This window comes from Pomacea canaliculata, linkage group LG7 (genome assembly GCF_003073045.1).
Source record: "Pomacea canaliculata isolate SZHN2017 linkage group LG7, ASM307304v1, whole genome shotgun sequence".
Lineage (NCBI taxonomy): Eukaryota > Metazoa > Mollusca > Gastropoda > Architaenioglossa > Ampullariidae > Pomacea > Pomacea canaliculata.
In genome coordinates, this window is record NC_037596.1 from 11235359 (window position 1) to 11251356 (window position 15998).

Sequence of the window (15998 nt, forward strand, 5' to 3'; positions counted from 1 at the left end):
TGGGTTAAAAGGGAACGAGGAAGCCGATAAACTAGCCAAACTGGCAGTAAAACAAACCAACAATCATAAAATTACTACCCTAAACATCTCTATTTCACCTGCGGAGAGGAGTATGGCTATAAAACCAGCAATAAAATTACGATGGAATGAGAAGTACAAGTTTAAAGGTAAAGGAAATAGGAGACTGCTAGATGATTGTCCTAGTACTACCCTGATTTTCTTTGGCACTAATAGGTTCATTCAATCAAAGATAGCCATAATGAGGCTTGGCGGGGAATATTTCACAAAATATAGGCTACACCCTCTTTCATGCACATGTGGGGATAGGCTTAGCACTTCGCACGTGCTTTTGGAGTGTCATGGAATCAAAGATGATAGAGTTGTCTTAAGTCAGGTCTTACATAAACACGGGCTTTCCTTAAACATTATCAACTGTCTTAACCCACCAAAAGATATATGGCACACCATACTGTCATTGGTAGTGATAATGGTGGCACACCACCCGTGTGGTAAGCTTATTTAAACAGGTTTCTATAGGATGGACTAAACAGGTTGAAGGTAGCCCTGAGAAAGTCTTTCAAAGTTTACTTATATGGAGATCAACTACCTACCGGGTGATTGATCATCGGAACTAGAGCTCAACTCAATATTTATTATATTTAATATTTATCATTTTAAATTTGAAAAAGTAAATAAATAATTCGTTCATGTAATTAACAGCTTAAATAGTAGAAATCTGGCAACATATCTGGTAACCTGGACTCTACAGCACCTCTGCGGACCTGGCAGGCCTCCAGAACATCCTAAGCGCTACATCGAAAATGGTACATGGCTCCTAGAAACAGTGCTTGCTGAACCCGTGACCGGCATCCCTTCTCCCTTCCCTTTTCCTACTGGTTCCCCCACTCTCCATACTCTTCCCATCTCCTAACCTCTACCTCCCTTACCCTCTCCCCGACAGTGCGAAATCGCCTTCAGGTGGAAGCACTTTCCTTTTAACTACAACAACAACTTAGACTAGAGACGCCCCATGTGTAGGGAGAGGCGACTCGGCCTTGACCACCTTTGAATCTGCACTTTCGAGTTTGCAAGCTGGCGAGCGGAGGTCCGTCTCGCGGAGAGGTAAGAAAGTTGTTTGATGGACTTAGTGAATGTATAGTGTATTGGAAGTTTACACCAGCACGAGTTAGACCTGGATTATAATGTTGTAATTAAGGTGATTTGTGAACATTGGATGGTGAACCGTGAACAGTGAATATCGAATAACAAACGGTGAATATTGGATTACCAACGATGAAGATTTATGAGGCGAGCGACTGCGAGGAGAGATAAGTTTTAAGATTACGTATGGACCTAATTGTAAACCATTTCTGTATATATGTACTGTTTTATTACATAATTATTCTCATTAATATATATTGATCTAACTTACTAATTTGGTGAATGGACATGCAGTGATTGCCTTGTAATTGGGTGTGGTAGAATGCTTGTCAAGAGAGTTATTCACTGCTCGACAGACCACACACTCAACCTTTACAAACACACGATCAGATATATAGAGGATAAGCCATGAAATATTAAGGACTTGCTGATGACAAAAGGCTGCCAAGTCCCTCTGCCTGGTTCCGGTGTCACGAGCTCACGAATTGCCTTCTCACAGTGCGCACTGAACAGTGTTGGCTGTCTTATTCGGATGTTTGAACTTTGCGAATTGCGATACTGACCACAATTGACAATGTTGTTAAATTCAAGACATATTCTGTCCTAACACATGGTCAACACCTCATCTCGGACTCATGCTCATCTCACGGTATATCAAGCCACAAATTGCCCTGTCTGCGCATGCGCACCCGTTGACCCTGCGTCTGCGCACTGTGTAACGGCAATTCGTGGGCTCAGCCAATTGGTGAGCTCATGACACCGGTGATCTTGGAACAGATGTTAACAATAAAGAGTACTGTTACTGTTCCCTTGGGAGAGGCTGTAGAAACAAATAATGGAAGAAAAGGTGATGAAAACTTCAATGAAGGACTGATAGAACAGAGTAAACACGGCAGAACTGACAGAGAAAGATCTGAGTTTCCATAGGAGGTACAGACGTTGTTGGTTCAGTGATGATGACACATTTAAGCTTGTTATTAACAAAAGTACCTTGTCGCAGTCTCCTTTTGCTTTTAGTCGAAACTTGGCTCCAGGAAACCGGGCACGAAGGAGAGAGTTAACCTCAATTCTCACCACCCACGTCAACATAAGGTACTTGGGAACCACACGTACAATACTCACACGTCGATCACACAGTTTACCACGTGGCACACGAGTCCCCACCCCTGTTGTTCCCCGAACATAAAATTCGACGTTTGATGTAACGTGTAGAAAGAGTTAATGAACATAAGAGATACAAATACATACATACATACAATAAAAAGACTCGTCTAGGGGGAGTCCCAGTGTTATCCGTGCTAAGTGTACTTCCTCTATTCCAGTGCTATTAGCTCTCTCTCTCTCTGTCTCTACCATTCACTCTCACACGCGCATCAGCTTAGCTCTGATGTTAAAGATTTTCTTGTTATTGTAGGCTCAAGATGATGGTTTGGTGGAGACCGATACTTTAGCCGACAGTCTCGGCACCCTGATAACTTTCCCTCGAAAGTGTTGCTCCACCTGTCCGTCGTCCTTCCCACCCGATCTGCCAACCTCGTCAGAGAGCGACGACTGCTCTCTCGGCGACACAGAGTCAAGCCTGTCCCAGTCCAGGGACACAGGTGGTGTCTACGACAACTGCAATACCACGTACAGAAGCCGAACGAACACCAACTTCATACCAAATTCTCTGGTTCTTAGAATGCGGTGAACCAAGAAGGCATTCTACTCCTTTGAGAACGGCGACTTCTGGCCTTGGCGTCGAACGTCTACCTCTCAAAGGTAGTGCAAACTCTGGTCACGTAGCTCTTTGATTTCCACGGCGACAGCAGGCAGTCCTGACAGTTCTTTGTCACTGACACCTGCTCAAGTTTTTCTAACACAAGCGTCCTTCCTCCCGAGTCTTGTCCTCCTGGCTCGAAGTACAAGTGAAGTCGGCCTTAGAGATGCTGAAATCGCTTTGACTGCTAACCAGTTGCTCCGTCCACTCTGGCATCGTGCCTAGAAGTGTCCTGCCTCCTTTCCTCTAATTTACTTTTAACATTTGAACGTCAAATACACCAGGGGCTGCCATTCGTCACTTACTCACCAACCAATCAAGTAGCCAACATCGACAAGAGAACGACCACTCTACTGACGCTCACCTCTGCCTGCAGTGGTGTGGTGGACAGGTGACTAACCCCTACTTCCCGTCAACCTGGCGGACAGGTGTGAGCCCCTGAGGTGTCACTCTCTTCGTTGACTTTATTGACACTTCTGCCAGCCGGCTGGTCAAGCTTGGCTGCTGTAACCACTCAAACCACATGTCCCTCAACCCCCAGAAAACTGAAGTCATGCTTCTAACAACCAGACAGAAAAGACAAAAACCTAGCCACCCCATTTCCTGGTATCCAAATCGGCGCTCAGTCAATAACGGAAGTACAGTTCCACAAACTTACGGGTGTTACCATTGACAACAACTTATCGTGGTCCCAACCAGGGCTTCTGCTAAGGCTAAATTCTTTGGGGTCCCAGGGACCCCTTCTTCAGATTTTTAAGGGGTCCCTGTTCTTTGCCCAAATTTGAAGGGGACCCCATTGACGAAAATTGGAGGGGTCCTCCGAACTTTTAATGCGTACTGTACGCAATTTTTTGCGTAAGCAGAAGCCCTGGTCCCAACACATCTCAACCACAAGCAAAAACATCTCCAAGAAAGTCTACCAGCTGTCAAGAATAAAACATTTCCTTGACACTCACACAAGAAAACTCTACTATATCACCCACATCCAGTCAGTCATTGACTATGCCTCCACCCTCTGGGACTGTGCTAGTGAAGCTTCCATGAAACCTCTAGCTAGTGTTCAGAGGCGAGCAATCAAAGCTGTCCTACTAAAACCGAAATTAAACCCGAATGACTTCACCACTCTAGGCATCCTTCCTCTAAAAAACAGACTTAAATTTAACAAATGCATTTTCATGTATAAAGTACTGACAGGCAAACTATCGCCAAGGCTCTCTCTCCTATTTTCCTCCAATAACTCTAGAACCTTCCCAAAACTTTATATTCCCATTCCTAGACTAGACCTCTTCAAATCAAGTCTGAAATTCTCAGGAAGCATGCAATGGAACAGCCTCCCTCTCCATCTCAAGCAATTAAACTCCCTGAACTGCTTTAGACGCCATCTATCCAAATACTTACAAGACATATAGATGAGGCCTCTAGAGACTCCTCCCAACTCCAGGTGACCTTGTAAATATATATTCCTAATCATCACCTTGTAAATATCCACCCATCTTTATGATTACGATTTTTTTATATACAGTGATACCTCGGTTCTCGAACGCCTTGACTTTCGACCAAATCGGTATTCGACCAGGAAATTCGAGAAAATTTTGTCTTGGAATCCGAACAAATATTTGGAACTCGAACATCCGAACGTCCGAGATGAGCCGAGTTGAGCCGAATGGCGTTCATTCGGCCCAGCGCGCCTTGCTTGCGTCATCAGTGTGAGTGCAGAGAGAGAGAGAGTCACGTTTTTGTGGAGAGAGTCATGAAATGTGTGCAAAATGGGCAGAAATCGCAAATTTTGTTGAACAACATCACCCTGATAAAGTGGTAGCAAATAGAGCAGCTAACATTTTTAATGACAATGTTATGTCCACTTTCCGCAAAATTTTGCAAAGGAGAAAAAAACAGCAAACAATTGACAAATTCTTCCGTAAAGAAAACAGACAAGCAACTGCAGAGCAAGATTCTGATTCTCCTCAGCAAAAGATACAGAGAACAGAAACACCCGAAGAGCAGTTACCCTCTGTTTTTATTGAAGAGGACTCCCCTTCAAAACAATAACCATCCCCCTTCCCTCCTCCCTCCACATTCATTCCCTCCTGCCATAAAGTTTGGTACAGGTACAGTAAATGAAACACAATTTACTGTACTGTACTGTACTGTACAGTACATTTTATTTTATTTTTTTGTTTTGTTTTAATAAATACACTTTTATTTCTTATTTCTTGTTGAGACTCATGTTTTTCTACATATTATATACAAATTAGACCAGTAAATAGGCATTTTCTGGGGCTTGGAACGAATTAATCCAGTTTCCATTATTTCCTATGGGTTTCATTGCTTCGGTTCTCGAACAATTTGGTTCTCGACCGTCCTCCCGGAACGAATTATGTTCGAGAACCGAGGTATCACTGTATAATGCTTAATTACTTCTTTTATGTAGCTATTTTCCTTCCCTGTAAAGGGCGAGGGCTAAATGAAAAACGCGCCCCGCTGCTTATTTTACCCCTTGTAAATAAAGAATTGTCATTGTCATTGTCATTGTCATTGTCATTGCCCTCGGGCTTGTCAACAAGACACCCTAAGCCCTAACTGGGGCGATTATTTCGTCCCCATGAGGCTACCACTTGAAGTATCGACATATTTGTAAGACTCGACTACCTTGATGGCATCATCATGGATAAAGCCGATGACTGCCTTAGACTATTCATCCGAAAGTAAAAAAATCATTTCCCTAGTCTTTGAGGCATTCAAGACAAGAAAGTGTTTGTCACACCAGTAAACAAAGTCAGAAAGAGAGCCACTGTGAATGTCGCGTGTCAGCGATTGTGCTGTCATCCTTGTATGCCTCCCATACTGAGCTGGCCCATCGTTAGGTGTTTTCTTCACGCTTTTGTCCCCCCCCTCCCCCCCCCGCCCTTTTCTTTTTCTCTTCGTCTTCTGTCTTTGCGCGCACTTCTTTGACGCGTCAATTTTCTTTTTCCTTCTTTGACGTCATGGGTAGTCGTCATCCTCTAACAGACGGTGCTGGACCGTGGCCATGACAGTCAGAGTTTTTCATTTTGTATCGACCGATCTGCCACAAGCCGTTTTGGGTGAGTAGAGATCCATTCTGTCGGGTTCCACACCATTCTAGTCTGTAAGGGCCTTTGGGTGGCGGTGGAAGTGCAAGTGAGAGAATCCTTTAATGTTCAAAGCCATAGTCCGATGTTTAATTGCAAGATTTGTACTTTGTTAGGTTAACGTTCGTGATCGCCGGGTCGCGACGCTTGTAGCGCGTACTCGTTTCCCGTTGTATGGATTTGTGTAAGATCAACATTAGAGTTTTGACGAATCTTAGGATTAGTCCGATGGTCAGATACATGTGTCGGTGTGAAAATATTGTTTTACAAATTGAGCAGTTTCGGGACACGCCTGTTCATTGTAAGAATTGTTTTATCTACAGGCTTATTTTTCGTTCTTCTTTCGTTCATCCTTTGTTCGCATTGCTGTCCGTCATCGTGTCGAGCGTCCACCCTGCACCCTCGTCATCATCTCGTCGGCGCGTGAACTCGCGACCCTGATGCACCAGTGTGCGGAAAGGCCTTGCACTGAATACTTAGAGCAGGAACCTTCGAGCAGGAGCTCACGTGGCCAGTGGCCGGCCCACGTCATCGCATCTGGACGAGAAGACAGAGGGGTGGGGGTACGTCGTTAGAGCGGCAAGCAAGGCCAGAGGGCGGGCTGCCGTCTGTGGACATATTCAACAGACTTCTAAACTGTCACCCTGCAGTGAATGCGGGTGATGTATTGTATATACGGTGACTGAGATTAGCCTGTGCACAGGGCAGCTGATTTGTCTTATTTTAATTTATCTATTTTTTGTTTGTTGGATTGTTCGCGCTGATCTATATTTGTTCATGTGAGAGTTTGGAATGTTTGATTGTTGATTCCTATCAGTATTATTTTTGTAGCTAATAAATTAGTTGTGATTTGTTACGTGAATTTTGTCTTTGTCATTTCTGTGTATGGTCGGCGCTCAGTGGAAGTTCGACTGGCTTTGTCGCGGTCACGCGACAGTGAACATGTTCACTGTCCTACAAAAGGGAAAGCAAGGCAGTGTCATCGACAAAGTTTACAAGAAAGCCCCTATCCTTACTACTTTTACAACTGTTAGTATACAGTATGAACAGTAGTGGAGACAAGCTGGAGCTTTGAATGGGGCCTGTACAGGTGACCATAGGATCTTAGAGAAGACCGTTAACAGAAACTCTCTGTTGTCTGTTTGTTTAAAAGTCCAGGATCCAGAGAGCTTATTGGTGAGACAGATGCAAGTGTGAAACTAGACCCTCCGCCAACAAGTGAGGCTGCACAGTGTTAAAAGCAGAAGAAAAATCAGCGAAGAGAAGCCTGGCATGATCTCTGGGCTTCTCCAGATGTTTGTACAAAGTATTTAGTATAAACAGTCGAGCATCATAAACACCTTGTCCAGCTCTTTTGGTAAATTGCAGAGTCAAGATGTGTATCAACAACAGTCATAACCTCGCTCCTTACCATTTTCATGTAAGTTGTCTCTTTTTTTAAGATTATCTTTTCTCCATATATTTTCCATTTGCTCATGTTTGTTACTTGCTGACATCTTTTACACTTGCATCTTGTAACCAACTTTTGATTTTGTGACTAGAGAAGGCAGGTGCGAATATTAATGACAACTGTGAGAGACTTAGTATTGGTCTTAGCACACACTACCTTACAAATTTAACAATCAGTTTTGCAATACTTGATAAATATAAAAGAAGTACACGCGCTCAGGACAAAAAGAACTCTAAACGGTTATCACCATCGAAACGGAGCAGGAAGGGAAAGAATAAGTGTAAGTGTGGTATTACACTAAGGGCAATAGTTGCAATGAACCAAATTTACGAAGTTTGAAAGCATTTGGCAAGGCCTTGTGAGTTTTACTCACGACTAGCAGGTTTGCAAGGATAGGACTTGGTAACTATTATTTCTTGCAAGGCATGGCCGACATTCCATTTCTGTAGCAAATCGAAATGCTTCAACAGAGTAGGCTCGCTTTTACCTCCAAGTTACAATTGAAAACGGCGATATGGTTTTTGTACTGGTGTTTTATGTTAATGTCACTGTGGAAGAACTACCCTTGTACGCTTAAGCAAGCCCTCACTCCCTTATCCACATATTTTTTCTATCTTCTTTCTGTTTTTTTCTTTCTTGCTTTCTTCTCTTTCTCTCTCTTTCTCTCTCTTTCTCTCTCTCTTTCTCTCTCTCTCTTTCTCTCTCTCTCTATTTCTCTTTCTCTCTCTCTCTGCTTCCTCGACTAATATGACTAAGGCAGCCGCAGGGATTACCAAAAATATGTCTTCGTCAATGTTCTCTGTCACATTGATTAGTACCCATAATCCTCTGCACAGATGGCGACACATGGCAAGGCATTTACCACGAACTTGTATTATTGGACTGCTGGCAAACGAGTTTTTCCATTTAACGGCTAAAACGAGGCAAAAGACGACGAAGCTTCCGGCTTAGTCACATTCCTTGTTCAGGTTCGCCGAGACTAACAGCGGAGAACTTCGCAAGAGGCTAAGCGTTGGTCTTGGCACACAGCAGTCCAGATATGCGTTTACGTATGGCATTGGTACGTATGAGTAGAAGGGTGCAGCTATATTATAAAAACTATATTACACGTGCAAACCTTGTAAACATTTCAACGTGAGAAAAGTTCTTAGAACGTGCAGACGCGTGAACTGTGCTCATGCAGACTATTTTCTATTTTGTTTGACGATGAAGCTGAGAGGATCATACCTGGGTTAGCTTGGTGTCACGAGATATAGCCTGCTGCACCTGTCTAGCTGTGATGTTAGGGAACACGATGGTTTTAATGATGGGCAGACCTGGGACGATGTCGCTCACTAGGTCTGACAACATGGCCTCGTCCTCGTCCAGCTGTAGTGCGGCCTCTTGCAGCTTCTTTCTGATTTCACTGTCCATCTTTCCCTCTGATCTTCTCTGCCCTTGTTTGTTGTCGCCAATAGCTTTCACCTCACAAACAACTACCCCATAATATCTGGAAATAAGAAGCAAGTCAGTGTCCCCCTGTCTGTAGTTCCGCGGCAGAAGGTCAGAAAGTCTGGAGGGTAGGAGCAGCTGTGTAGCTGTGGCAGCTAAAGAAACTTCATTAAGATGCAGTCCAAACTTAAGGCGGCTTACTCCGACCAACACTTCTCCGTTGTGTTTAGACATTTTATCCAGCTTAAAGAACAGTTCCTTCGTGGCTTCATGAGGAAGGATCTCACCAATCATCTGTCGGCGGCTGATGTAAGCAGGAGGCAGGAAGTGGGCACGAGACTGGAGATCAGGAAACAAGAACTCATCCCACTGTGGCAATGGTGACTGAACTTTTGAAGAAATGGGTTTCTGTTGCAGTAAAATTTGTCTACTCACAACAATATAATTATATTTTCCAACATTAAAGAAAACACGTAAAAGCTAATGTGACTGTTTTACGACTGACTGACCTAACTAACAGACATTCACAGGAACAACAAACTGTTTTGAATACTTGTGTCCTTTGTAAAATCGACTGCTTTACTATGAAAATGACATTTGCACAGTCAAGGGACAGTTTCATTTTTTTAAACTGCTTTTTCATGTTTCTCGGTAAGAAACGTTTGTCGCCTAGAAGAGAAGATGCACATTACCTTAAGCTGGGTAGAAGAGACAGGGCTGCTGCTTGTCTTTGTACCTTGTGTAGTACATGTGACAGAGCCAGACTCTATTTCAACACACGTCTTTTGTATATTTTTTAATTAATTCTTTTTTGTTGAAGATAACATTCATTTTCTAGAGATATGCAAAATCTGATCAAATATTACCCATTTGTACACTAAATATTTAAATAATTATTTCATCACTGAATTTATGGGTTCTTTTGAGTGGAGGCTGTAACATACCGCTTATGTTCTTGTCAATTAGAGACAAAATGCTATAGCCCAATACGTGTAAAGCGTGTAAAAATCGCCATATTTTTCTCATCTTGAGTAACATCACTACCCAGTAGACATAAGCGCCGCATAATATAAACATAACACAGTAGTAAAGGAAAGCCTTAAAAGGATTTACAACAGCACTTAACACCACTGAAAGTAAAGAAAACTAAAGAATGTATCAAGTAATATTGTAACAGAAAGAACAGACTGCATGCAATTTACCTGTAGCCGCGAAAGGAAGGGCTTGAGCACCTGTAACACTGTGATGTGACGAGGGAGACACAATCAAAAGTTGTGACGTACATCGGGACATCAGTTGAAGTCGGTCATAGAAATCAACGTCACCTTCCGTCACAAAGTGGACGATGACTTTTCTCTCGAGACCGAGAACACGCTCTACATTTGTCATCCACACCACGTCACTGCGGGCTGTAGCCACGTCCTCAACGTCCTCATCCTCCATCAACCGCACTGGGATACTCGCTTCTCTCAGACCCGTCATCACAGACAAACCCGAGATGTCTCTAGTGTTACCTCCATACAACACCAGCACGTCTCGCCACTGTAGGCAGGCAGGTGTTGTGCCACCGGCGATGACGACAGTATCTGCCGTTACATTAAAACACGCACAGAAACGCGCACACACATGCACAAACGTATTATAAAATACCAGCACACACAGGCACACTCATACATTGTAACGGACAGAATATGGGTCCTGTGCGCAATGGCTAACTGTGCTGGTATATCCAGCATGCGCCCAAAAGCCTAATTACAACACCTTCAATACACATCTTAATAACAATTAAAAGAATGTAATTAAAGAATACATGAATATATATATATATAAAGGCCATACATTAGGTTATTACATAAATCGTGAAACTTATCTCTCGGGTGTCTCTTCGTGTTACTGTTCTCCTAGTGATAATTCCACAGTGCATAAGTTCACCAAAGTTCACAAGTTAGAACTCACAAATTCCAATGTTCAGCAGATCGCTAAAGATAACAACTCACTGTTAATTCCACGTTCACAAGTTCATCAGAGTTCATAATTCACTGTTACTTCTAATGTTCAGCATTCCCTACTTCATATACAATAATATTTCAAGTCCCTCGGACCTTTCACGTCTTCTATAAGAAGGACCTTTTGTCGGCCACTCACTAGCCAGCCGCCTGGAAAGTGACGTTTCTACCACCTGCACCCGACTTTGCTCATTTCTCTCTTCCGGTGGGTGTATCTTCCTCCCGGTGACCTTGGACATGTAGAAAGGGTCTAAAGACAATAAGGGGCGTTGGTCGCCTTGGCCGATACCCGCCTTCAGCTGGACAATGAGGGGCCGGGCTGTTATCCAGTTACCTCCCCTGGCCATAGTTCAATCGCGGCCGCTGACGTCAGGTGTTGTTGCTAGCGCCGACTGGCCACCGGTGCTGAATGGGGAGCCAAACGTTTGTCGTGTCTGTCGGGCTATGTGCTGCCAGCTTGACCAGTTCATGACCTATTGCCCCTATCCTACGGCTCTACTTAAGACTTTGCCCTAACAAAGTAATCAAACACACTAAACACACTAAAAGTAGAAAATAGATTTTCTACATACATACATGTGTTTAGTTTAAATGCTATGAATGCCAGTAGGAGGTTAGATTGCACAAACACACCTCAGATACTTTTTATGTTTATCACACTTGATTGCTTCCTTATTTTCTTCATTAAAACTTTATCAATCTAATTCAGACCTGGGCAAACGCCGGCCCGCGGGCCGGATCCGGCCCGCCTCCTGTCTCTGACCGGCCCGCCCGCTGGCCCGCCCACCAGTAAATATACTATATATACATTGGGTGAAACTGAGTTAACTATATTAGTCCGGCCCTCTAGAACCATCCCAGTTTCTCATCCGGCCCCTTGGGAAAATTAATTGCCCACCCCTGCTCTAATTGAATCATATCTAAAGGTGTTGGCTACATCTTTATGTTCCCATAGCGTATCCTTTGTTCAGTGTAGTCATCCCGTGGTACACCCGTGCAACGTTGGTATCATAGTGTAAATTAAAGGACGTTTCATAGCCATTTTTACCTATTTTATTTCTTTTTTATTTTTGAAAGTGTTCACGTGAAGTAAGTGGAGATAGTAATCTAACATATCAATTAACGTGAGAGCATGGGTCTACCAGTGTATTAAGAGTTTTATTCGTCATCTTGAGCTTTCTTTTAATGATAAGCAAGCGAACTATGCTCTAATAATTTAGGCCAGGTGTTTAAAAGATTTGTACTCCATAAGCTCAGCTTTTATTTATGACAATAATAAGCTACAAAATATCCTTTTTGTCAAGATGAAAAAACGAAATACCCTTTCTATTTATCTGCCATATGTATTTTGATTTGAGTGTAAGCTATATGCTTCTTTAAATATTATAAGAGACCTTCCTATTTAGATTATATAATGTCATACTCTAGAACTAATATTTCTAACCCTCTAGCTGAGGAGTAGATGAAGTTCGAATGAGGACTACACGTCTACCAAAATGTCAAGTTCATTTGTTTTCATTTTTTGTATCAAGTCTATGTAAGGCTAGTATTTTGATTTACATTTAATTTATCAAGTACAACAGCGTTAGACATAGATAGACTGTAACATTCTAACACAAACACAACACAAAGATAACACGGCTGACATGTCTGATGTTAAAGAACATCAGAACTGGCTTGCTTTAAAGGAAAGGTGATTGTAAAGTTTTATTGAGAGCAAGTTCAAACAGCTACATTTTACACAACAAATTTGGTAAGTGAAGGTCATTGTGTACTCATTTGTTGTTTATTCTATTATTACTGGGTTTGTTGTGTAGTCACCTGGCCCGGGTTTTTGGTTTTAGCATAGCTTAGAATTCTGAGACCGCTCGCAAACAGAAAATTTGCCCACCCATGATTTAGTTGTGTAGATCTTCACAGCATGGGACCGAAGAGATAATTTCTTAAATTTATGTATGTGTGTTATCTTTGCACTTGTATTTTCAGTTTATTTACTACATGTTACTTGGTATATCTTCTGTAACTGTATAAACCAGCTGTGTGACTTTTCTTAAAGCGGATGTTGTCGTGATGACAACAGTTTGCTTACTATGCAATCTATAATTATGTACATACTTTAAATAGTTTTACTTTACTATGGCTTGATCAATAAAGCAATTAAATCAATTTTTTTTTTAATTTAACATTCACGCTGAGCATCACGTCACCTGTAAACGTTTTAAAATAATGTGTTAACACTTACCCGTAACACCAACACGGAGACTGTGTAGGAATCTGGCCACCTCAAGACCGCACGTGACACAGTTGATTGGCCAGTCACCTGAGTGACCCTGACCTCCGTGATACAGTTGTGTGACTGGCGGGCCGTCTGTGTGGTCGGGTACATGACGCTTACTGTACCGCAGGACATATTTATCGTCTATTATTTTGCTCTGCTCGACTTCCCTGACGACGGCAGGTGGAGAGCGGAGGGGTCTGGTTAAATATGCCATTTGCCACCCGGCGGGTGGGTCGCCATGGTAACAACTTGCCGCCCAGACATGTACATCAGGAATTTTCTTTACCAACCTTTCACTAAAATTCTTGAAGTCCCTGTCACAAACATGAGTGACGCAGAGATAAAGGGTACGTGTTGACTGTTATTGAATGTTTTGGTCTTGGTATGTTTGTAAGCTGATATATTACTCTAGATGTGTATATACAACATTCTCTGTAAACATCCGATCTAGTAATTATGAGATGATAGCCTCTATTTGGTGTCTCATTGTGTCGCACTATAAATAACTTACCCATTTACTTCATCGGCGATGACATAGGCCACCCCACGTATTGTTGCCTGTAACAACTCGTTGACAGCCTTCTCTGCCTCCTCTTCACGTCTGACATCATACTGCAGGAAGTGAAGCTGAGTCGATGTCTTCTGTGACAGAAGTTGACTTTTCTCAATAAAAAGGAGCAGATGATACAGCATGATGCTCGATGAACGACTCCCCCACCAAGTACTGACAATGTAGACGTCGTGACCACATCTCAGCCACTCTATGGCCATCAGCAGCAGCACCACAGTTTTCCCTGTACCAGGCGGTCCGGTGACAAAGAGTGTGGGAGGCGCCGTGTGTAGCAGGTGAACTTGCTCTGGGAAGAGTGTGATGACAGCAGTATAGCACTCTCCTGTATGTGACACGGCCTGACCCAGGGTCTTGACACTCACACGTGGAGGACATGTGCATGGCACAGTCACTGTTGTCGCCGGACCGCAGAATCTGATTCAAAGTAATGGTTTACATAAATGCAGTTTAAACGTTTACATACTGCACAGATGGACATAAAGAAGTATAATGATATAAAAACCTTTAAATTTAATATTTCTGAAATCTAATAGTTAAACAATCTATTGACTGAGACGAAGCAGCTGGCAAGATCTTCAATTGGAGGACTGTCCTTTTGCCATTTCACTCATCCGTTCATTCAAGTAAGTTGATGATAACTAGCATGGTCGTTTTAAAAAAGACAATGACAATGACAAATCTTTATTTACGAGAGGTAAATAAGCAAGAGTCACCCCGGGGTATGCTTGCCTAGCGAGCATTGTAAAAACAAGGTCCCTGCCATCCAGCCAGGCATGTCGTAGGAGGCGACTAAGGTGGACAACTCACCTAGAGGTAAAGTAGGTTGTGGTAGGGCTAACAACCCGACCATGTAAAAAAATTGCTGTTACAGAAACGTACACCAGAATACTCGCTACGGTTGGCGAAGGTAATGAAGCACGCCAGGTGACTGGATGTTTGACGGACGACAGCCAAACCCGAGAGGGAGCTGACGCCCCGACAGTGGATTTACTGAAGCCGAGGCAAAAGTTGAGGTTGGGATGCTGGAACGTCCAGACCTTGTACCAGACTGGCAGAATACTCCAACTAGTCAAGGAATTTGACAACTACAACTTGGACATCCTTGGAGTCAGTGAGGTCAGATGGACTGGCACCGGAAAGAGGAGACTGACATCAGGACATACCATCTTGTTCTCAGGACGATCAGACGCTCAGCACTATGGAATAGCTCTACTCCTCAACAAGAAAACGGAAAAGGCACTCCTGGAATGGAAGCCTTATGGACCCAGGCTTTTGAGAGCAAGATTCCATTCAAAGTACACCAAGCTGACAGTTCTAGCCTGCTATGCACCAACAGAAGACTCCGAGGCAGAAGACAAGGAGGCTTTTTACGATCAGCTCCAGGCAGCCTCAAAAAGCGTTCGAGCCCACGACATGTTGCTCATCATCGGCGACCTCAATGCCAAGGTGGGAAGTAACAACACCTGCAGGAACATGTCATGGGCAAGCATGGAATTGGTACCATCAATGACAGCGGAGAGAGACTGGCAGACTTTTGTGAAGAAAACAACCTACTTATTGGAGGCACACTCTTCCCACACAAAGACATGCACAAGGCAACGTGGACATCACTAGATGGGATCACAAAGAACCAGATAGACCATGTCATCATCAATCTAAAATGGAGGAGCTCACTTCAAGATGTCAGAGCCTACAGAGGAGCAGACATTGCCAGTGACCACACTCTTGTGATAGCCACAGTTTCTCTGAAGCTACGTCGATCGCGAGGAAAACAGGCACGTCAGCAGAGAGTGGACTCCGGCAAACTGAAAGATCCAGCCAACAAACGTACCTTTGCTACAGACGTAAAGAACAGGTTCCAGGCACTAAGAGACCAACAACAGATGACCTTAGATGACTTCAATCGAGTCTTACAGGAAACAGGAGAGAAAATACTTGGCTTCCAACGGAAGAAGAAAGAACAATGGATCAGAGAAGAGACATGGAAAAAGATAGACGAGAGAAAGTCAACCAAACAAAAGAATCAACAGCACTAGATCTGAACTCCTGAAGGAACAACACAGACAAAGATATACAAAACTAAGCAAAGACGTAAAGAAGATGACAAAAACTGACAAAAGAGACTATATAGAGACATTGGCAGCTAAAGCTAAAATAGCAGCAAGGAAAAATGACTTGAAGACACTGTACAAAATAAACAAACAGCTAAACAACGGGTTTAAGAACAGTGAT

General features: G+C 43.1%; 1 protein-coding gene across 1 annotated transcript in view; it reads right to left on the reverse strand.

Moving 5' to 3' along the window:
• Positions 1 to 14072, reverse strand: part of LOC112568550 — a 29309-nt gene extending 15237 nt beyond the window's left edge. Inside the window, exons 1-5 of the mRNA XM_025245876.1 lie at positions 13707 to 14072; positions 13160 to 13509; positions 10114 to 10497; positions 9604 to 9677; positions 8708 to 9319 (exon numbers count right to left, since the gene is read on the reverse strand). Coding sequence (XP_025101661.1) covers positions 8708 to 9319; positions 9604 to 9677; positions 10114 to 10497; positions 13160 to 13509; positions 13707 to 13966 — 1680 coding nt within the window. The 5' untranslated portion in view covers positions 13967 to 14072. The remainder of the gene's footprint in view (positions 1 to 8707; positions 9320 to 9603; positions 9678 to 10113; positions 10498 to 13159; positions 13510 to 13706) is intronic.
• Between the last annotated feature and the right edge of the window lie 1926 nt (positions 14073 to 15998).